This window comes from Brassica rapa, chromosome A09 (genome assembly GCF_000309985.2).
Source record: "Brassica rapa cultivar Chiifu-401-42 chromosome A09, CAAS_Brap_v3.01, whole genome shotgun sequence".
NCBI classification, from domain to species: Eukaryota; Viridiplantae; Streptophyta; class Magnoliopsida; order Brassicales; family Brassicaceae; genus Brassica; species Brassica rapa.
Genome location: NC_024803.2, coordinates 42,352,322 through 42,373,586, shown reverse-complemented (window position 1 = coordinate 42,373,586; position 21,265 = coordinate 42,352,322). Strand labels below are relative to the sequence as shown.

Sequence of the window (21,265 nt, the reverse complement as noted above, 5' to 3'; positions counted from 1 at the left end):
AGTCAGAGAGGGCTTTTGATCTTTGATCTTTTACCGTTTTCACTCTGCTACCGGAATGTTGAAGAGGTTAAGCAAATCAATTAAACACTAAAACTGTTATTCCACAAGGATCCAGAATTTAACGAGAAGACTGCCGTTCCACCAAGTACCAAAAGCTTATAAAAATTCTGGTCAGAATCACCCGAGTAGACAAACACACACACTGACGTAGTATTCATCTGCTCGTCAATTATAAGATATGACCCAATAATGATCAAAATAAATCATTATAACTACAAAACGCAGATAAAGAATACGAGAGGATAACAGAAAAGAACGGAAGACATGAGAAAAATGAAGAAGAAAAACTTATCCTCGAATCTTTGTCAAACGTTTGATGTTTTCAAACATAACAAATTCTAACAAATAAGTGATGCTTGGACCACAAGTCATTTTTGGCGGCTAATATGATTATGCTTTTGTCGCCTTCATGATTCCAAAGAAGATAGTGATTATGCTTCTCTACTGCAACTTGCAATAATATGTCGTCATAACGTCCTTTCACTTCATCTCTTCGAGAAACAGCCACAAAATATATACGTTCAGTGTAGCATTTTCCCACTAAATCCGAAACAAACAAAAAATCCGGAAATTAAAAAAAAAAACTGAAAATACATTATCCTTCTTTTTTTGGACTGAACCTGAAAATAGATAATAAATATTTAGGAACAATGAATTCTACAAGCAAAAGAATGAAACTTGCACATCAGTCTACGTCGAAGGAAGACTCTTAACAAGTTTTGTGTTAAATCATTGGATATTTTAATAATCGAATAGCAGAAGAAGCCTGGCTCATACACCATCCAATCAACCAGTGCCATATTATCCAAACAACCAATCATATCTCATAACCAGTTCTAATGGATTAGACTTTTGTGTCATTTATAATGCTGAAGAAGATAGTTTCCACAAATTTAGCAACTTTCTTACACAGTTGATTTCAACCACTTGATTTTGTAGACCTAACGTGTCTGTTAGGTCATCTATCTAGTAGCCTTATATTATATACACAAGATACTTTGGATTTTGTACTATCATCTCTCCAAGAACCAGCTTAAAAAAAAAAAGAAAAAATGGAGATCTTGCTCTGTTTCTTCTTGGTTTTGCTTCTTACTCTTGTATCAACAATCTATCTCAAGAATTTTAAAACTTCAAAGTTTAATCTTCCTCCTAGCCCTTCAAGTCTTCCCATCATTGGGAACTTGCATCATCTTTCAGGATTGCCTCACAGATGTTTCCATAACCTCTCACTCAAATACGGACCGGTGATGCTTCTTCGACTCGGCTTTGTTCCAGTGGTTGTCATCTCATCGAGTGAAGCAGCTGAAGCGGTTCTCAAAACTCACGACTTGGAATGTTGCAGCCGACCAAAGACGGTCGGGACAGGAAAACTCTCTTACGGCTTTAAAGACATCTCATTCTCTCCGTACGGTGCTTACTGGCGGGAAATGCGAAAAATCGCGGTCATCGAGCTTTTAAGTCTCAAGAAGGTTCAGTCATTTAGGTATATAAGAGAGGAAGAGGTAGATTACGTGGTGAAGAAGGTATCGGAATCTGCTTTGACACAATCTCCTGTAGATTTAAGCAAAACCTTCTTTTCACTCACCGCAAGCATCATTTGTAGAGTAGCTTTAGGACAGAACTTCCACGTGGACGGGTTCGTTATCGATCAAGAAAGGATTGAAGAGCTTGTAACCGACGGAGCGATAGCTCTAGGGACTTTCACTTTCTCTGACTTCTTCCCTGGTGGGGCTGGAAGATTCTTAGACTGGTTGTTTCGAAGAAACAAGAAGATCAACAGAGCCTTTAAAGAGCTTGATGCTTTTTATCAGCATGTGATTGATGATCACTTGAAGCCAGAAGGAAGAAAAAATAAGGATATTGTTTCCTTGTTGTTAGATATGATTGATAAAGAGGATGCAGATTCTTTCAAGCCTAGTATGGATAATCTAAAGGCAATCGTCATGGTAAAATTTTAAAAAATTGTCATGTTATACCACTTGATTATGTTAAAAACTATATAATATAAGGTCTAATATGTTTTTTCATGTGATTTTCAGGATGTGTTTCTTGCGGGGATAGATACAAGCTCTATAACAATGATTTGGGCGATGACAGAACTCGTTAGAAACCCAAGAGTGATGAAGAAAGCTCAAGAGAATATTCGAATCACCTTGGGAGCCAAAAGGGAAAAAATCACTGAAGATGATCTAGGAAAAGTTGAATACTTGAGTCTCATAATCAAGGAAACATTCAGATTACATCCACCACTTCCGTTTATAATCCCAAGAGAAACAATGTCTCACATCAAGATCCAAGGCTATGATATTCCCCCGAAGACGCAAATCCAAGTTAATGTATGGGCAATAGGACGTGACCCCAAGCGTTGGACCGACCCTGAAGATTTCATCCCTGAACGTTTTGCTAATAGTTCTGTAGATTTCAGAGGACAACATTTTGAGCTATTGCCATTTGGTTCTGGTCGAAGGATGTGTCCGGCGATGCCAATGGGAGCTGCTACTGTGGAGTTAGGATTAATGAATTTGCTTTACTTTTTCGATTGGGGATTGCCTGATGGGATGAAAACTGGAGACATTGATATGGAAGAATATGGTACTCTCTCCATTGTCAAGAAAGTACCTCTTCAACTTGTACCCCTTCGACGTTATGGATGTGGAGTCCAAGAAGTTTAATACCATGGAAAGATCATGAACATGAAAGGTAAGATTCTTCAGATATTGTTGTATTTGTGTAAGAATTGATGTTTGAAAGATACTATATCAAGAAATAATAAAAGTTTATTCGTTTCTAAAGAAAGTTGCGGTCATATTCATACCTTGTTCATCATTACATCGTTCAAAAATGATTTAACCTGTTTTTCAAAGCTTAAATAGTGTTGAATTATATAATAGGTTAGATAATGTTTGACCAATAGATGCCGACTGAACAGCATTACATATACCATCCAAGTGGCTACATGCATGCATGGGAACAGAATTATCACAATACAGTGAACGTCTTCGTTCCACACAAGTGGCATGGAGAGGCAAAACACTATCCGGTTACTAAGGCAGTGTTGCATCTACGTTGGTGAGGTGGTCTAGATATACGAGCAATATCTACCGCCAACAAAACCATATTGGGAATATTTGTATTCCTCTTATTGTTCAAGAAAATATACTTCCAACCACTCGGAGATCTGCACTTTGTTGAGTATCCGTCTCCTTGTCCTTAGTGATCGTGACCAATCCAACTTTGACAGTTAGGCCATTTCACTTGATTCCCCATTTTTAGCAAGTAGTGATCGTTTTTCTCACTCTCTTAATGATCAATATACTAACTTTTGAGTCTTGACAGCAAATATAAACCAAGACATACAAGAGCTACAACTAACTAACATCTTTGTAAGTAATAACAACAGTAACATAAAGGAATAGAACAGTACATCATCATTATTGTTAATTCAATATAGCTAGTGCACTAATAAGTTATACCAGGTTTTATAAAAAAGTTACATGAGGTTCAGTTTATATGAAAGGAGCCATTTGACGTCTCTAGTTAATAAATGGCGGTATACAACTTATAAGTTTGCACCTTTTAGACCACCTCCATTGCAAACCGAATTTTCAGTAGATACTACTTCATCCATATAAAATATAATAAAATTACCCAAAAAAAGGAGAAAATAGGATGAATTTTCCTTCATAAATTTCCAAATATTCGTGATACATGTCATAGTAGGAGTTGTCTAAGTTTGTATATGTTAAACATTTAATTTTATAATGTCAAAAATTAATACTCCATATTAGTAAAATATTTTAAAAGGTATCTCATTAATGGAAATGTTCTTAGGTAATCAAAATTCAAAATGACTACTTATTTAATCGATTACGTTGAATTATCACCGACAGCGACTCCCACACTCATGTGACGAATCAATAATTGCCCTTTATGAAAATATCTAATGGAAAAACAAATAAATAAGATAAAGTTAGCAATTTTATAATGGAGTAGTGGTTAAGCTCTTCAATTAAAATACAAAAGACTGAAAGAAACATAAACAGGACACGACGGAACATGTCAATCTCTCTCTGTTTCCTCTGCCTCTTACCTCTTATCTTTATCTTCTTCAGAAAACTCCAACCCTCGAAATGGAATCTTCCTCCGGGCCCGCCGAAGCTTCCGATCATCGGAAACTTACACCAACGCGGAGAGTTACATCCCAGGAACCGTAGGAACCTCTCCCAAAAGTACGGACCAGTAGTACACCTCCGCTTCGGATTCGTCCCCATGGTCGTGATCTCATCAAAAGAAGCAGCAGAGGAAGTGCTCAAGACTCACGATCTTGAGTGTTGTAACCGACCAGAGACTGCCGGGATCAGAATGATCTCTTACAACTCCAAAGACATCGGGTTTGCTCCTTACGGTGAGGAGTGGAGGGCCATGAGAAAGCTCTCGGTGGTGGAGCTCTTCAGCTCGAAAAAGATTCAGTACTTTAGGTATGTTAGAGAGGAAGAGAATGACTTGCTGGTCAAGAAACTCTCTGAATCTGCTTCGAGTGAATCTCTGGTGAGTCTGAAGAAAACCCTTTATACGCTAGTCGGGAGTATTGTCTGTAGAGTAGGGCTAGGGCAGAATCTACATGAAAGTGAGTTCATCGATGAAGATGGTATAGCTGATCTTGTGCAAAGGTCTGAGCTGCTCACGAGAACTTCTATGTTCTCTGACTTGTTTCCCGGAAGAATCGGTGAACTCATAGATTTGTTCACTGGTCAGACAAAGAGACTAGAGAATGCTTTCTCGGAACTCGACACGTTCTTTCAGAATGTTCTCGATGATCATCTTAAGCCTGGGAGAAGGGTACAAGAGGGTTCTGATATTATCGATGTGATGATAGATATGATGAGGAAGCAAGACTCTTTCAAGATCACCACAGATCATCTCAAAGGAATGATATCGGTAATAATAAAAATTAGATATTATTATAAATTTTATTTAAAACTGGATAATTATGTTATTACAAGTTTTGGATAAGAAGCGAAAGGTTTTTCTTATTGATGATATTGATATTGATGATAATGCTTAATATTTCCATGTTTTTATTACTAAGAGTTTCTCATATTAAAAAAAAAAAAAGTTTCTCATATTAACGATATAAATACTATTACAATTTAGAACATTTATTTGTAACATGTGTTATGCCAGGACGTATTTCTAGCAGGGGTAAGCACAAGCGCATCCACAATGATATGGGCAATGACTGAGTTGATCAGAAACCCTAGAGTGATGAAGAAAGTACAAGATGAGATTAGGACAACGCTTGGGGACAAGAAGGAGAGACTCACAGAAGAAGATTTGAACCAACTTCACTACTTTAAGCTAATGGTCAAGGAGATATTTAGGTTACACCCAGCAGCTCCACTTTTGCTACCGAGAGAGACAATGTCTCACATCAAGATCCAAGGCTATGATATTCCCAAAAAGACACAGATCTTGATCAACGCTTACGCCATAGCACGTGATCCAAATGTGTGGAAAAACCCTGATGAGTTTGATCCTGATAGGTTTGTAGATAGTTCAGTAGATTACAGGGGATTAAACTTTGAGCTTTTACCGTTTGGTTCCGGTCGGAGAATCTGTCCAGGGATGGCGATGGGGATTGTCATTGTTGAGTTTGGACTTTTAAACTTGCTTTATTTCTTCGACTGGGGATTGCCGGAGAAAGAACCAGCCAAGAAGATCACCACCGGAGATGAAGTTGCTCTTGACCTCGTTCAAGTTATTCTGCCCTAAATATTTGGTTTTTGGCAACTTCTTAGATATGGGTTATCAAATGTTTGTGCTATATTAAGCTTGATTCTGAACTAGAGACACCTTTAAGTTTTAAGTATAAAGAATAGTAAACCTTATGATAATCTTCTATTTATCAATTTCATTATAAATCTCTAAGTACTTATAATTAGTTAGAAGGACAAGGTCAACTTTTTAGTCAACATTTGTAGAAAACGTAGTAGGGGTTATTGGTTCTAGTATTTTAATGGATTTACAAATCATCTTTAGATTTAAAAATCTTTGGTAAATCCAAGATTTTAAAAATCAAACAAGTGGATTTAGAAATAATTTATATGAGTTTCAAAATCAAAATAGGTGAATTGTTATTATCAATAAAATGGATTCAATCGAGCAAGTAACTAGATTGAATCAATAAAATGGATCAATAAAATGGATCCAATCGAGTAAGCAACGGGTTATTACGAGTAAGCAACGGGCTATTACAATTAAGTGGGACGAGACTTTGATGTATTTTAATAATTCAAAATAGGTGAATTGTAACTAGACCTAAATAATGACCTTACTAGTTCATGAGGAAAAATGTTTTGGGACAGAGAAATCGTTTGAATATACTAATTTTTGTTGGTTAGAGTTGGAAAGTGACAAGGTAATAGTTAGGAAGGTCCAAAGCTAGTTAATTACATACAAGAGAATATAAATCAAAACTTTGAACTATTGCCGGTGATTATAAATTGAACAAGTTGAGAATTCATTTGTTACCCAGAGAGAAGAAGGTAATGTTGAACATGATAATAATATATTGACTGAATACATAGGTTTTGGGATATTGACGGGGTTGACAAATAGAAAGCGTGAAAACTTGTCCAAACGTAAGAACTGGAAAAAATATATTACAAATCCAATCAAAATAACAAGGTTGAACTCAATATTTGTTCCTTTATATTTTTACTTTAAAAACATGCATAAATCCACTCAAATCCAATTTCAAATCAAATCCTTAAATAAATCTTTGCTTTTGAATAATACTAGATTTTGAAATTTGTTTTAAAATCATAAAACCAATAACACTAGATTTAAATATAGATTTTAAAATCATAAAACCAATAACACTGAATTTGGTTTAAGTTTTCAAATCCATTAAAATACGTAAACCAATAACACCCCGTAGAACAAGGTCTTTATGCAAAATCTGATTATTAAATTCTCAATAAGATTACAATAAACTATATAAGTTTAAAACTGAATTTAGAATAATTAACACTTGGTAATAAAAAAAGGTTTTTTATATTAATATATACATTTAACTTGCACTAGTGAAAGAAAAAGTTGATTTACCCTTTAGGTCATTTTATATCAAGATTGGTTTTGGATTTTCTATATATTCAAGATTGATTTCTTTATATCAAAAGTATTTAAAAATATATTGGATATTTAAATGTATAAAACATATAAACCAAGCTTAAGGGAATGCAAGATCATCATTTTTATCTAAAAGACACCCAAGAAACTGAGATTTGGACTTTTGAAAAAAGGAAAAGAGAACTGACTATGAAGGAACCTTTTTTTTTTTTGAAAAAACTAAGACTACTATGAAGGAACTTGCATCAGCAGCAATAGTCAAGTAATCCAAACAAAACTAAGAAGAAGATTAATCAAATGATAACGTTAATCCTCCTCCATGGCTCGGATGATAATTTCACATCCTGGAGAACGTTTTTTGAGTTTATTAACCTTCTCCCATATCTCTGATTCCAGAACATCTCGAGGATCATAAGCTGTGGGGCTCAGAATGAGTTTCTTCAGCACTGCTGAGTTTCCAAGAAAGTAACTTGTTGCTTTCATCTTCCCTTCCTCCAATTCAAGTTTTTCTTGTATTTCAACGCACTCAAGAGTTGATGACACACACCGCGGCACATCTGTGAGTTTCAATCCCTCATCCATCTTCCCTGAATGAACAACCTTTTGTATACACACACACACACACACACAAAAAACCTGCTGAGTTTTCAATAATACACATATCCATAAAAAAAAAACATAAGAAGAAGATGGCTTTACCAAGAGTAGGTGTTTCAGATTGGGGCAACACTGAAGAAAGGCTGGGAGAAACTGTAACAAGTAGCTACGGAACACTGCTTGTAAACAGGACAAGTTGTTGAACTTTGGAATCATTCCTGCTTTTGAGTAATGATCAAAGGCCTGCACTGTTTTGGCAGAGATGATGATCATATGTCTTACACTCGATATCCCATTGAGAAAATCACTGATTATTTCACTTCTCTTTGTCAAGTTCCAAGTATCAAAATGCACGGCAAACCCGGCAACAAACTTGATATCAAGCTCAACCACCAACAAAGAAGTCAGGTTCTTTACCACAATGCTATCAATATGATCATCTCCTAGGCTCATATACTCTAGCCCCGGAGTATCAATCTCAAGCGTGCATTTCACTCTCGAACGGACGTATCCGTTCCTAAGCGGCAGCAGACGAAACCTCTTCAAGCTCTGAGTCCTAACTAGCAAAGCCTTATATTTATCATGCGGATCCCTCAACAAGGTCAGCTCCTCAAGAACAGGGCACCCTGAGATAACCGTGTCCAGATGCGTATCCCATACAACTTGTTCGAGATGCATGAATTTAAGACAAGGCATGTAAACAAAACCTGCAGGATCCCTAAGACCAGAAGACGTGAGCTTCAAGTAACCAATGTCTTGCTCGTGAAGAGATTCATAGGCATCATGTCAAAAGGAGAGTAGTGAAGATTGTCCTCCTCTAAATAATAGTTACCGATCCAATATCTGAACCCATCTATATAACAAATACAGTTGCTGCTGTCAATATCAAGATGCTGTGCCCCCCGGTCAATCATTGTACCGATCCGATCCCTGAACCCGCGTATCATCGTGTCTCTGCACTTAACCTTGACTTTAAATAGGATTGACTCAGGGCTAAACTCGAGAAGCTTGTCAATGAAGCTTAAGAACACTTGGTCTGCATCGTACGGAACAGAAGAGCAGTCTAAGTCAAGAACGGGAACGCTTAGATACAGATTCTCCCATCTCTTGGACAAAACACTTGTCTCCACCGATTGTTTTGTCGAAACGTATGAGAGTATTTGAGTTAGCAAACAATCCGGCAATTCGCTGATTCTATCTCGCCCAGACATCACGAGACGAAACCCTAATAGCAAACAAACAGCATAAGATAAAAAAAAAAAAGAAAAAGAGATATCTTGATCGAACCCTAGGCGTTGAGTTTCTCTAATCAATTACCTTGAGATTGGGTTCGAAGGCGAGAGAGAAAAGTTTTAAACTTTTTGGTGTAGAACGAAGTACTCGAGCGTTTAGTATTTATACGTTCGCAGCGGTTCCGATTCCATCTTCAAAAGAGCGTGTTTCATAAATAAAGCATGTCTTTATTGTATATCAAATATTTCTTTTCTTTTTTTTGTCAACTTATCAAATATTTCTTTTAGTAAGATAAAACTTTATGTTGGTTATATTTCATGTTATATGCCATCGGAAAAAAAAAAGGAAATATCATAAGATAACATTACAAGTGTTTTTATCATAAAAGGGTTATTAACAGTCAAAATGTATAAGAATAAGCGTAAATCGATTCAAGTGTTTCGATAGTGAAGTTGTCATCATTATTCATATATGTAAAGATTAAACGGTAATTCAATTAATGATTTACGCAGTGTGAAAAATAGTCAAATATTTAAAGCTATATCAAAAACTAAATTTTTTTTTGTAAAAATCTTATTTTCTAAAACAAAGTGTAGAAAAAAATAATGATGTATCAATATATTTTAAAGTTATATCTCTTACAACTAAATAAAAAATTGTACAAAATAATCTCTTCAATAAATTTTCTATCGTTATAACTCAACCGATCACCTCCGCAAGCAAAATACAAATACATCAAAACATCACTTGTAAATTATAAAAACATCAGCTAGTAGTACATACCTCTTTGTGAAAGAATGACCCCATAAACATCACAAAAAACACTCTCTTTTGACTGTCTCCGTCCGTGCTTCTAAGCCACAACATGAACTCACAAGGGTGCATTAAAAAAAATTCCGACAGCTGGTCAATGATAATCCACCCTGAAGTCCATTCACGGGCCAGTAAGAAAGACCAAAAGTTTCTCAATTGATCTCCCCATGTCGAACTTAAGATGATATGACAAGACTCTTGCAAGATCACCACGGATCATCTCAAAGGAATGATATCGGTAATAATATAAAAAAAAACTAAATATTATTACCTGGATAAGTATATGGTATTGCAAACTATAAAAAAATAGTACAAACGATTCTAAATATTATTACAATTTAAGACGTTCATGTGTAACATGATTTTGTGTTATGTCAGGATATATTTCTAGCAGGGGTTAGCACAAGCGCATCAACAATGATATGGGCAATGACTGAGTTGATCAGAAACTCTAGAGTGATGAAAAAAGTACAAGATGAGATTCGGACAACACTTGGAGACAAGAAAGAGAGTCTCACAGAAGAAGATCTAAACAAGCTTCACTACTTTAAGCTAATGGTGAAGGAGATATTTAGGTTACACCCAGCAGCTCCACTTTTGCTACCGAGAGAGACAATGTCTCACATCAAGATCCAAGGCTATGATATTCCCAAAAAGACACAGATCTTGATCAATGCGTACGCGATAGCACGTGACCCGAACGTGTGGAAAAATCCTGATGAGTTTGATCCCGATAGGTTTGTAGATAGTTCAATAGATTATAGGGGACTAAACTTTGAGCTTTCACCGTTTGGTTCTGGTCGGAGAATCTGTCCAGGGATGGCGATGGGGATTGTCATTGTTGAGTTTGGACTTTTGAACTTGCTTTATTTCTTTGACTGGGGATTGCCGGAGAAAGAAGCAGCCAAGAAGATCACCACCGGAGATGAAGTTGCTCTTGACCTAGTTCAAGTTGTTCTTCACTAAATATTTGGTTTTTGGCTTAGATATGGGTTATTAAATGTTTGTGCTATATTAAGCTTGGTTCTAAACTGGAGACGCTTTTTTTTACATCAACTAGAGTGACCTTTTAAGTATTAAGAATAGTAAACCTTATGATACTCTTCTATTTATCAATTTCATTATAAATCTCTAAGTGCATATAATTAGTTAGAAGGAGAAGGTCAGCTTTGTAGTCAACATTTGTAGAAAACGTAGAACAAGGCCTTTATGCAAAATCTGCTTATTAAATTCTCAATAAGATTACAATAAACTATAAAAGTATAAAACTGAACTTTAGAATAATTAACACTTGGTAATAAAAAATAAAATGGTTTTATATTAATATATACAATTAACTTGCACTAGTGAAAGAAACAGTTGACTTTACCCTTTAGGTCATTTTATATCAAGATTGGTTTTGGATTTTTCTATATATTCGAAGATTGATTCGTGTCAATCATGAATCCACCTCTAGAACACGTAAGAGTTGTGGTTTCTTTATTTTGTTTTTGTCGGCCTGGTTTCTTTATTTTAATCGATATTACTTTTGGATCATCTACAATTATTAGCAAAATACCCATATTTATTGTAAGATATATAGTAACTATGTATAAATAAATTGTTAAATTCTTCAACTTAGTATAACAAAAACCTACAGAAGAAACAAAAAAAAAAGACAGAGCAACGAAAATGGCAATGTTCCTCTGTCTCTTTTTCCTCTTACCTCTTTTCTTAATCTTCTTGAAAATTTTCAAACCTTCGAAATGGAATCTGCCTCCGGGACCAAAGAAGCTTCCGATCATCGGAAACTTACACCAACTCCATGAGCTACCTCCCAGGAACCTCTCCCAAACTTACGGACCAGTGATGCTTATGCGTTTCGGCTTCGTTCCCGTGGTGGTGATCTCATCTAAAGAAGCAGCAGAGGAAGTACTCAAGATCCACGACCTAGACTGTTGTAGCCGACCAGAGACAGAAGGGACAAGAAAGATCTCTTACAACTTTAAAGACATCGGATTCGCTCCGTACGGCGAAGAATGGAAGGCGATGCGAAAGCTCTCAGTGATCGAGCTCTTCACCACAAAAAAGTTTCACTCTTTTAGGTATATAAGAGAGGAAGAGAATGACTTGTTGGTCAAGAAACTGATGGACTCTGCTTCGAAGCGATCTCTGGTAAGTCTGAAGAGAACCCTTCACGCATTAGTTGGAAGTATTGTATGTAGGATCGCGTTTGGGATAAATCTACATGAGTGTGAGTTCATAGATGAAGATAGCATCGTGGATCTTGTGCACAAGTCTGAGATACTCGAGATGACTTCTATGTTCTCTGACTTTTTCCCGGGAGGGATCGGTAGATTCATGGACTGGATCTCTGGTCAGAACAAGAGATTGGATCATGTTTTCTCGGAGCTTGACACTTTCTTTCAGAACATTCTCAATGATCATCTAAGGCCTGTGAGAAGAGATGTAGAGAGGTATGGTATAATCAACGTGATGATCGATATGATGGAGCAAGAGAGAGATGGAGACTCGTTCAAGCTCACCACGGATCATCTGAAAGGAATGATCTCGGTAATGTTTTTTTTTTTTTGTTTCTATTTTGGGAAAGATTTGTCAAAGACTTGTGACTCACGGTATCTTTTATTACCAGGACATATTTATTGCAGGGGTTAGCACAAGCGCCTTCACAATGATATGGGCAATGACGGAACTAATCAGAAACCCTAGAGTGATGAAGAAAGTCCAAGACGAGATTCAGACAAACCTAGAAGACAATAAGGAGAGAATCACAGAACAAGATCTCACAAAGCTTCATTACTTCAAGCTTGTGGTTAAAGAGGTATTCAGATTGCACCCAGCAGTTCCATTTTTGCTCCCAAGAGAGACAATAGCTCAAGTCAAGATCCAAGGCTACGACATTCCCACCAAAACTCAGATCATGATCAATGTCTACGCGATTGCACGAGATCCAAAACTCTGGACAAACCCTGATGAGTTTAACCCTGACAGGTTTCTCGACAGTTCTGTAGATTACAAGGGATTGAACTTTGAGCTTTTACCGTTTGGTTCTGGTCGGAGAATCTGTCCAGGGATGGCAATGGGAATCACACTTGTTGAATTAGGGTTGTTAAATTTACTTTACTTCTTCGATTGGGGATTGCCGGAAGAGGTAGAAGCTGAGAGGATCATTAAAGACAACGATGTTGCTCTTGACCTCGTTCAAGTTATTCGCCATTGAAAATCTGATAAATGTGTTTTTCATTTCTTGTGTAACACGTTTTGTTACATTAAGCTCAAACTTTCACTAGAAACTATCTTTTTAAGTAGCTGCTTGTTATATGTAATTCAGGGGAATGAAGTCATAAACTAAGCACATAGATTAAATATCTGCGTCCAAGAACTCACCTTAACAACTGTCTCTCTACTCTTGTGGAATATAAATCATAAAAACTCACGTAAGTCTTAATATACGAGTATCAACTTATTAGCAACAAACACGGTTTCAAGTTGTTACTTACGCTTGGGCTTTGGCTTGAGGTGCGTCCACAACTTCATCAGATAAACCACACCTTCTTTGAGAGTCGCTTTTCTTCCTTCTTTGAAGTTCCAAAGCTCAGGCACTATGTACCTTCCACTTCCATTGTACTCGTTCCTCTCCATCAGCGCTTGTGTCACAGCTTCAAACACTTCATCCCCCAGCTCTTTCTTCAGTTCCTGCAGCTTCTCATCCTCTTCATTCAGCACCTCCTGCCAAAATTTGTATACAGCATTGTTTAAGAGAGAGAGAGAAAAGGAGGTGTATTGAATTGTATTGTTGTTACCTTGTGGTTTCCGTCTATTAGGACGACCTTAATCGGATGCCAAGCCGAGTCTCTCAAGTGGTTGTCCCATAAGGAACAAAGCTTTGCTGCTTCTACATCAGCCTCTTCTGCTGGATATCTCTCTTTAGTTAGTTTTTGGAAAGGTTTCTCATCCAAAGCTCCCATTCTCTTCACAGAGATCTGACCACGTAAGGTCAACTCTTGCATTGACTGCACACATAGCTTAAACGTGGTTAGTATCATAACATCAAATGGCAAAGCACTTCTTCCCCTTACAGGAAGAAAGACACAGCGAGAGAGGATGAGAATTGCTTACTCTGATAAACGCCTTGCGAGCATCCTGAAGCTCGTCGTTAGTGTAGCCATGTTTAACAACAAGAGCTTGATAGAGTGACTCTTGGAACTCTGACTCCTCTTCTTTCTCCTTTAGTTTTTCCTTTGTCTTTTCTATCTCTTCCTTCATATCAGGATCTTCCATGTGTCCCATCACCTGCAGCCCACCCCTCATTCTCTCTATCTCCAGCTCCAATGCCAGCTCATCATCTAGTTTTTTCTCCAGCTTTTTGACTCTCTCACGTAACTCATCTTTCTCCCTCTGCCAAAACAAACAGCCAGCAAATCAAAACAGACACTGCAACTTCAACATTATCCATGCAATAAAAGAAAAAGCCTATACCTGTTGCTGTTTAGCCAATCTCGTCATTTCTTCATCAGCTTTGTTTTGCTCTTCAGTAGCCATTAAGTTCTGACAAATCAATTTAAAAGATTTCATTGCGAAAACTTTAACAAAGAAAAAGGGATTGTACAAAGGATGTTGAACATTACCTTCTGTTTTTGCCATTGAAGCTTTCGTCGCTCAGTTTTGTTCAGCGTTTGACATTTATCAAGATATCTCTCCCTCTCTTCAAACTCTTTCCTTTGAGCTTCCAGATGCTGAGCTGCCTTTTCATGTTCATTTTTCACACTCGCCAAATAATCACGCGCCTTTTGCTGCATGCTACTCATCTCTAAACATTGAAAAATTAGTTAAAAAACAAATTAAGCTTGAGAATACTAATTTAATTTCATCAGTAAGTAAGAGAGAGAGAAAAAACATACTTTCATTATGAGCGTTGATCATTTCATCCTTCTCTTTCATACTCCTCTGAAGCTCTGTACTGGTTTCTTTGTACTTGCTCTCTATTTCTTCAAGGTTAGTGCTTTTGGTCTCGAGTGTGTTTTCCAAGTTGGAGACAAGCGTGAATGCCCTTCTTTGTTGCTCTGCCTCTTTTCCAGAAACAGTCACCAAGTCCCCTTGCTTCCTGAGGTGGTCTCCAACTACAGTTCTCGAGTAGTAGTCCTCCCTTTTTGCTATCCAACCGTAAAGCTCTTCGCCACGATCACGTGCAGAATCATAGTCTCTCTTCCCACACTGATTGACTTCAAAGTGCTTCTCAAACATGGTGGCGTTTCTGTAAGCTTCCCAGTCTTTACCAAAGTAAACAATCGCAAAACCTGTGAAACCAACTCTGCCGTTCCACAGTGGCTCCACTTTGTGGGGATTGAACCCTTTGCTAACAAACTCTTCCCTAATTTTGCTTCCACTCTCGCCAGCGAACTTCCTTGTCTTCTCACTAAAAGTTCTACTGATGTTGGCCAAGATCCCTTTCCATGGATGCACAAACATCAGACCATCATTACGAGCAGCCAAAGGATCACGCCTCTGAGGATATCTTGGAGCACCATGGCTGAGACCACTCTGTTGGACAGGTTCTTCTCCCTCTTTACCACCAGCAGTGAGGCAAGCTCTTTTGGAAGGGTGTGTATTGTCTTGGTTGCTCAAAGAGGAGTTGTGTTTAGGAGAAAACATCTGTCTTTCTTCACCGCTTGGTACAGGATCATCTCCTCCTGAGACAGACATAGGTTCAGCTTCAGCGATACATGGTGAACTGGATTTGACAACGCTGCTATTCACTTCCCCTGCAGCAGAGCTTGATGAGCCTGCTGTTATCCAGCTTCCGGTTAACACCTCTGTATGAAGAGAAGAGACATCTGATGATGGTCTTTCCAGAGGGCGGAGATACTTCTTCATGTATCTCTCAAGTGCGAGATGTCTAGCTATCTCTCGCCCATCCTTAGTGCGGGAACTACCGCTGATGTTGTAAGCATGACGAAGCAAGTCGTCAAAGTTGTAATCACGCTTGCGGTCTAAGTAGCAGAAGGGACACCTGAAGAGAGAGTCAGAGATCTTGACCTTGCGAGTTCCATCTTTCATTTCAGAGTAGTATCTGTACTCCAAATCATCCAGCTCTCTTCTTGAATACATTGCAACCTGCAACCACAAAGATGCAAAGGAACTTGGTATAAATACATATATAATTAACACTAATCACTGAACCTTATACCTGAAATTCACATAAACCTACTAAAAGTTTACATCTTTTGAAAGCTTAGACGAAGAAGAACGACACAGGGAAGTTACAAACACATGAAATTTAGTAGAGACTGAGCTCAGAGAAAACCCTAACTCAAATCCAACGACATTTTCGTTACCCAAAAGAGAAGATCATGAAAAAAGTTGACGTTTTTACTCCTCTACAAAGCTCAGAGTAAGAAAACAACAGAGAACATCATAAAGACACGAACTTTAGTAAGACTGAGCTACAGAACACACAAGACCCATTCAGAACCTGAGATTCACTAACCCAGTTACATAAACTTACTAAAAGTTCACATCTTTGGAAAGATCAGAGTAAGAAACAACCCAGGGGATCATAAAGACACCAACTTTAGTGAGACTGAGCTACAGAACACAAAACCCTAACTCAAATCCAACGACATTTCGCTAACTAAAAGAGAAGATCAGAAAAGTTGAGGTCTTTACTCTTCTACAGAGCTCAAAACTGTAAACTCGTAAATCAACGAAACGAAATGAAACCCATAAAAAAAAATTCAGAAAGAACAAATTTTGCAGATGTCTGTAGATACAGTTTAAGGAGAAGTGTAAGGGAAAGAAGCGGGAGGAGAGAGATGCGAAACCTTTGGAGAGCGAAGAGGAAGGCGACGAGTTGGGAGCAGGTGGGATGGGAGAGACGCACGTAAGCTTGTTGGAGTGGAGAGGAAGACGAAATATGCAGAGTAGCAAACAAACACGTCGATTGTGTGGCTTAATCCTCTAGCGCGTGCATAGGAATGGTCTTTGTAGACCAAACCAAACCAATCTCAGTTGTCTTAACTGGAATTGAATTTGCTTTGATTCGGTCTAACGCTTCCATACCGGAGTTGAACTGGAGTTGTTCTATTTTCTATGTTTTTATTCATAGTTTAGTTATAATTTCTATTGAGATATTCGTACGAAAAAAATCTATCTTATTAAAACGGAAATATTATGTTGAAACCAACTTAATTCTACGTAAGAATTTAAAAGAAGATATACTATATATATAATTAATTCGACTATACACTAATCTTAAATCTATATAGCAACCTTAAAACTATCATTTTTATGGTAATATTATATATCATCATTATTAATGTTGAAATTTATAAAGTAATTGTTAGATCGTAAATCTAGACATATTGTGTTCGTAAAATAAAACTTTATAGCGCAATTATTATTGTAAGATTTAAAAAAGGCAAATATCTATCAAACATTTATGTTCATGATTTTAGAAAATGTCACTGTATTTTTACTTCATTTAGAAATTCGTTAAGGTATATTTAGAAAACATTTTTGAATCAAATTAATTTCGCCTAACAAATAAATACATCTGATTTTTCTTATATTTATTATATATATAATATTTTGTAAATATGGGCCACACGATTCAAATCAAAAGTTGAATGAACCATTTGATTTGAAGAAATATTTTACAAAAAATAACAATTCACAAGAAAAAAATGATTACGTTAAACCATAAATCATATATCATTTTTGGTAAAGTTGAATAAAAATGTATATTATAAAAAAATTAAAAATATTTAAATTAATATTTTTAATTCAACCCGACAAACCAGACTATTGGGTTAACCGTGAATGGGACTATAGGTCAATAGTTTAATAAATTTTAATATATAGTTAAATTTTTATCTGCGCTTTTAAGTGCTGATGAAATTTTCATTAACAACGTTGCAAGTGTTTTGTTAATTTTTTAAAAATGTTTATTTAAACTATGTAAATATTTCTTATCGTGTAATATGTTGCACTGTTGCATATCAGATCGTCTATGTAATATTTTTTATCGTGTAATAGCATAATTAATCAGACATTAAAAAAATATTAAATATTTCGTGCGGGTGAAAATCTATTTTTTTTTAAAGTGAGCTGCATAATACCTAATTTTTTATAGACGTAAAACATATAAAACCAAGAGTAACCAAACTGAAATTTTATGGGAATGCAAGATCATCATTTATCCAAAAGACATCCAACAAACTGAGGTTAGGACTTTTGGAAAAGAAAAGGAAGAGAAGATTGCAGAGTCATACTGAATATGAACTTGTATCAGCACCAATGGTAAAAATGAATCCAACCAGAACTAAGAAGAAGACTCATCAAATGATAACGACCTCCTCCTTCATGGCTCGAATGATAATTTCACATCCTGTAGAACGTTTTGTGAGTTTATTAACCTTCTCCCATATTTCTGATTCCAGAACATCTCGAGGATCATAAGCTGTGGGGCTCAGAATGAGTTTCTTCAGTACTGCTGAGTTTCCAAGAAAGTAACTTGTTGCTTTCATCTTCCCTTCCTCCCACTGTAATTTTTCTTGAATCTCAACACACTCAAGAGTCGTTGAGACACACCGTGGAACATCTGTGAGTTCCAATCCCTCATCCATCTCCTCTGGATAAAGAACCTTCTGTAAACAACACAAAAAAAAAAGCTGGGTTTTTAAAAACACACATCCATAAAAAAAAAACATAAGGACAACAGTAATGTTTTTACCAAGATTAGGTGCTTCAGATTGGGGCAACACTCAAGAAAGGCTGGCAGAAACTGCAATAACTTGCCATGGAACACTGCTTGTAAACGGGACAAGTTGTTGAACTTGGGGATGATTCCTGCTTTTGAGTAATGTTCAAAGGCATGCACTGTCATCCCAGAGATGATCATATGTCCAACACTCGATATCCCATTGAGAAAATCACGGATCTCATTGCTCTTTGATACGTCCCAAGTATTAAAAAGCACGCCAACCTTGACAAAGAACTTGATATCAAGCTCAACCACCAACAAAGAAGGCAGGTTCTTTACCACAATCCTATCAAACTGATCATCTCCGAGACTCATATGCTCAAGACCAGGAGCATCAATCTCAAGTGTGCATTCCACTCTGGAATGGTAATCCCTTGCCTGCCTAAGCGGCAGCACACTAAACCTCTTCAAGCTCTGAGACCTCACACGCATAACCATAAACTCTTCATTCCCAATTGCATAATCATCATCCATATCCCTCGACAATGTCAGCTCCTCAAGAACAGGACACCCTGAGAGAAGCTTCTCCAGATGCACACGCCATTTGACTTCTTCAAGATGCATGAATTTAAGACAAGGCATGGAAACAAAACCAGGATCCATAAGTCCAGAAGAGGAGAGCTTTAAGTAAACCAATGTCTTGCTCGTGTAGAGATTCATAGGCATCATATCAACAATAGGATAGTGAAAATTGTCGTCCTCTAAACAATGGGTACTGCTCACAACATCAAGATGCTGTGTCCCCCGGTCAATCATCATACCGATCCGATCCCTGAACCCATCTATCATTGTGTCTCTGCACTGAACCTTGACTTTAAACAGAACTGACTCAGGGCTAAACTCGAGAAGCTTGTCAATGAAGCTTAAGAAGCTTAAGATCACTTCATCAGCATCATAATTAGGAAGAACAGAGCAATTTAAGTCAAGACCGGGAACGCTTAAATACAGATTCTCCCATCTCTTGGACAAAACACTTGTCTGCACCGATTGATTTGTCGGAAGGTATGAGAGTATTTGAGTTAACAAACATTCCGGCAACTCGCTGATCCGATCCATCCCAGACATCACGAAACGAAACCCTAAGAGCATCAACAAACAACAAACAGCATAAAAAAGGAATCTTTGATTGAAAGAGTTTCTCTAATAAATCACAAAACTTTAGACTACAAATGAAACGAAAGATTCGATGGATTGGGTTTCTGAAGAACTCACCGTGGATTGGTTTTGAGCCGCCGGAGGATTGTATCGGCGGGAGTGATCGAAAGCGAGAGAGAGAGAGAGAGAAAAGTGACAACTTTTTGTCTGAAAACGGAACTGATTATTCAGAATTTATACGGTTGAAGCGGTTCCGGTTCCATGAGAGCGTTTCAAAAATGAAATTGAAGGCTGTCTTTAATCTTTATTGTCGAATATATTATAAATATTTCTTTTATTTTTTTGACAAAAAAATATTTCTTTTATTGGTTAAATCTTCATGTTAAATGTCATTGTAAAATTCATGGGAAACGACTGTAATTCATGGAACTTTCGATATCGTTTAGTATTTATACGTTTGAAGCGGTTACAGTTTAAAAAGAACAAATTTTGCAGATGTCTGTGGATACAGTTTAAGGAGAAGTGTAAGAAGGGAAAGAAGCGGGAGGAGAGAGATGCGAAACCTCTTTGGAGAGCGAAGAGGAAAGGCGACGAGTTGGGAGCAGGTGGGATGGGAGAGACGCACGTAAGCTTGTTGGAGTGGAGAGGAAGACGAAATATGCAGAGTAGCAAACAAACATGAAGCTTTTGAACATGAAGAAGTTTCAGTCTTTTAGTTACATCAGAGAGGAAATATTGTGTTGTAACCAACTTAATTCTACGTAAGAATTTAAAAGAAGATATACTATATATATAATTAATTCGACTATACACTAATCTTAAATCTATATAGCAACCTTAAAACTATCCTTTTTATGGTAATATTATATATCATCATTATTAATGTTGAAATTTATAAAGTAATTGTTAGATTCGTAAATCTAGACATTGAGTGTTCGTAAAATAAAACTTTATAGCGCATATATTATTATAAGATTTAAAAAAGGCAATATCTATCAAACATTTATATTCATGATTATAGAAAATGTCACTGCATTTTTACCTCATTTAGAAATTCGTTAAGTTATATTTAGAAAACATTATTGAATCAAATCAATTTCGCCTAACAAGTAAATACATCTGATTTTTCTCATATTTATTATTTAGTAATATTTTTGTCTATGCAAATGTGGACCACATGATTCAAATCAAAAGCTGAATGAACTTTTTGATTTGAAGAGATATTTTACCAAAAAATAATAATTCTCAAAAAAAAAATGCTTACATTAAAACATCAAAAATCATATAACATTTTGGCAAAGTTGAATAAAATGTATATTATCAAAAAAATATAAAAAGTAAAAATATTTAAATCAATATTTTAAAATCAACATGACACTAGACCAGACTATTGGATTAACTGCGAATGAACTGTGGATCAATTATTTAATTAAATTTAATATATATATATATATATATAACTAAATTTTGATTTGTGCGCAGAATATTAAATATATTATAATAAAAAAATTCATTAACAACGTTACAAATATTTTGTTAATTTAAAAAAAACATTTATTTAAAATATTTTTGTAT

The 21,265-nt window shown here is 36.4% G+C and overlaps 5 protein-coding genes and 1 pseudogene across 10 annotated transcripts; 3 read left to right on the top strand and 3 right to left on the bottom strand.

Moving 5' to 3' along the window:
• The first annotated feature begins 1,080 nt into the window (after nucleotides 1–1,080).
• On the top strand, nucleotides 1,081–2,856 carry LOC103843085 (cytochrome P450 71B2). The gene is made up of 2 exons (XM_009119785.3): nucleotides 1,081–2,006; nucleotides 2,100–2,856. The coding sequence occupies exons 1-2, from the start codon at nucleotides 1,113–1,115 to the stop codon at nucleotides 2,730–2,732; spliced, it is 1,527 nt and encodes a 508-aa protein (XP_009118033.1). The 5' UTR covers nucleotides 1,081–1,112; the 3' UTR covers nucleotides 2,733–2,856.
• Nucleotides 2,857–4,035: 1,179 nt separating this feature from the next.
• LOC103843083 (cytochrome P450 71B28) lies at nucleotides 4,036–10,883 on the top strand. 3 transcript variants are annotated; one of them, XM_033279021.1, is made up of 2 exons: nucleotides 4,036–5,010; nucleotides 10,086–10,224. In XM_033279021.1, the coding sequence occupies exons 1-2, from the start codon at nucleotides 4,117–4,119 to the stop codon at nucleotides 10,134–10,136; spliced, it is 945 nt and encodes a 314-aa protein (XP_033134912.1). In that variant the 5' UTR covers nucleotides 4,036–4,116; the 3' UTR covers nucleotides 10,137–10,224. The 3 variants fall into 3 exon arrangements, with proteins under 3 accessions (XP_033134912.1, XP_009118031.2, XP_009118030.1); XM_009119783.3 differs by lacking the exon at nucleotides 10,086–10,224 and adding an exon at nucleotides 5,245–5,981 and having other exon boundaries at nucleotides 4,040–4,998; XM_009119782.3 differs by having other exon boundaries at nucleotides 4,061–4,998; nucleotides 10,213–10,883.
• Nucleotides 5,708–19,960, bottom strand: LOC117127946 (annotated as a pseudogene).
• On the top strand, nucleotides 11,467–13,200 carry LOC103843079 (cytochrome P450 71B29). Its single transcript, XM_009119778.2, has 2 exons — nucleotides 11,467–12,387; nucleotides 12,467–13,200. The coding sequence occupies exons 1-2, from the start codon at nucleotides 11,506–11,508 to the stop codon at nucleotides 13,052–13,054; spliced, it is 1,470 nt and encodes a 489-aa protein (XP_009118026.1). The 5' UTR covers nucleotides 11,467–11,505; the 3' UTR covers nucleotides 13,055–13,200.
• Nucleotides 13,171–20,385, bottom strand: LOC103843080 (factor of DNA methylation 4). 2 transcript variants are annotated; one of them, XM_009119780.3, is made up of 7 exons: nucleotides 20,254–20,385; nucleotides 14,736–15,948; nucleotides 14,463–14,644; nucleotides 14,314–14,382; nucleotides 13,954–14,232; nucleotides 13,638–13,847; nucleotides 13,171–13,563 (listed from the first exon to the last, which is right to left on the bottom strand). In XM_009119780.3, the coding sequence occupies exons 1-7, from the start codon at nucleotides 20,383–20,385 to the stop codon at nucleotides 13,327–13,329; spliced, it is 2,322 nt and encodes a 773-aa protein (XP_009118028.3). In that variant the 3' UTR covers nucleotides 13,171–13,326. The 2 variants fall into 2 exon arrangements, with proteins under 2 accessions (XP_009118028.3, XP_033134906.1); XM_033279015.1 differs by lacking the exon at nucleotides 20,254–20,385 and adding an exon at nucleotides 16,656–16,797 and having other exon boundaries at nucleotides 14,736–15,950.
• On the bottom strand, nucleotides 17,942–20,026 carry LOC103843198 (F-box/FBD/LRR-repeat protein At1g13780). Of its 3 annotated transcripts, none has more exons than XM_033279022.1 (4): nucleotides 19,808–20,026; nucleotides 18,566–19,674; nucleotides 18,143–18,479; nucleotides 17,942–18,041 (listed from the first exon to the last, which is right to left on the bottom strand). In XM_033279022.1, exons 2-3 carry the CDS (start codon nucleotides 19,658–19,660, stop codon nucleotides 18,171–18,173), a joined length of 1,404 nt encoding a protein of 467 aa, XP_033134913.1. In that variant the 5' UTR covers nucleotides 19,661–19,674; nucleotides 19,808–20,026; the 3' UTR covers nucleotides 17,942–18,041; nucleotides 18,143–18,170. The 3 variants fall into 3 exon arrangements, with proteins under 3 accessions (XP_033134913.1, XP_018510377.2, XP_033134914.1); XM_033279023.1 differs by having other exon boundaries at nucleotides 17,990–18,048; nucleotides 18,150–18,479; XM_018654861.2 differs by having other exon boundaries at nucleotides 17,978–18,479.
• Nucleotides 20,386–21,265: the final 880 nt, after the last annotated feature.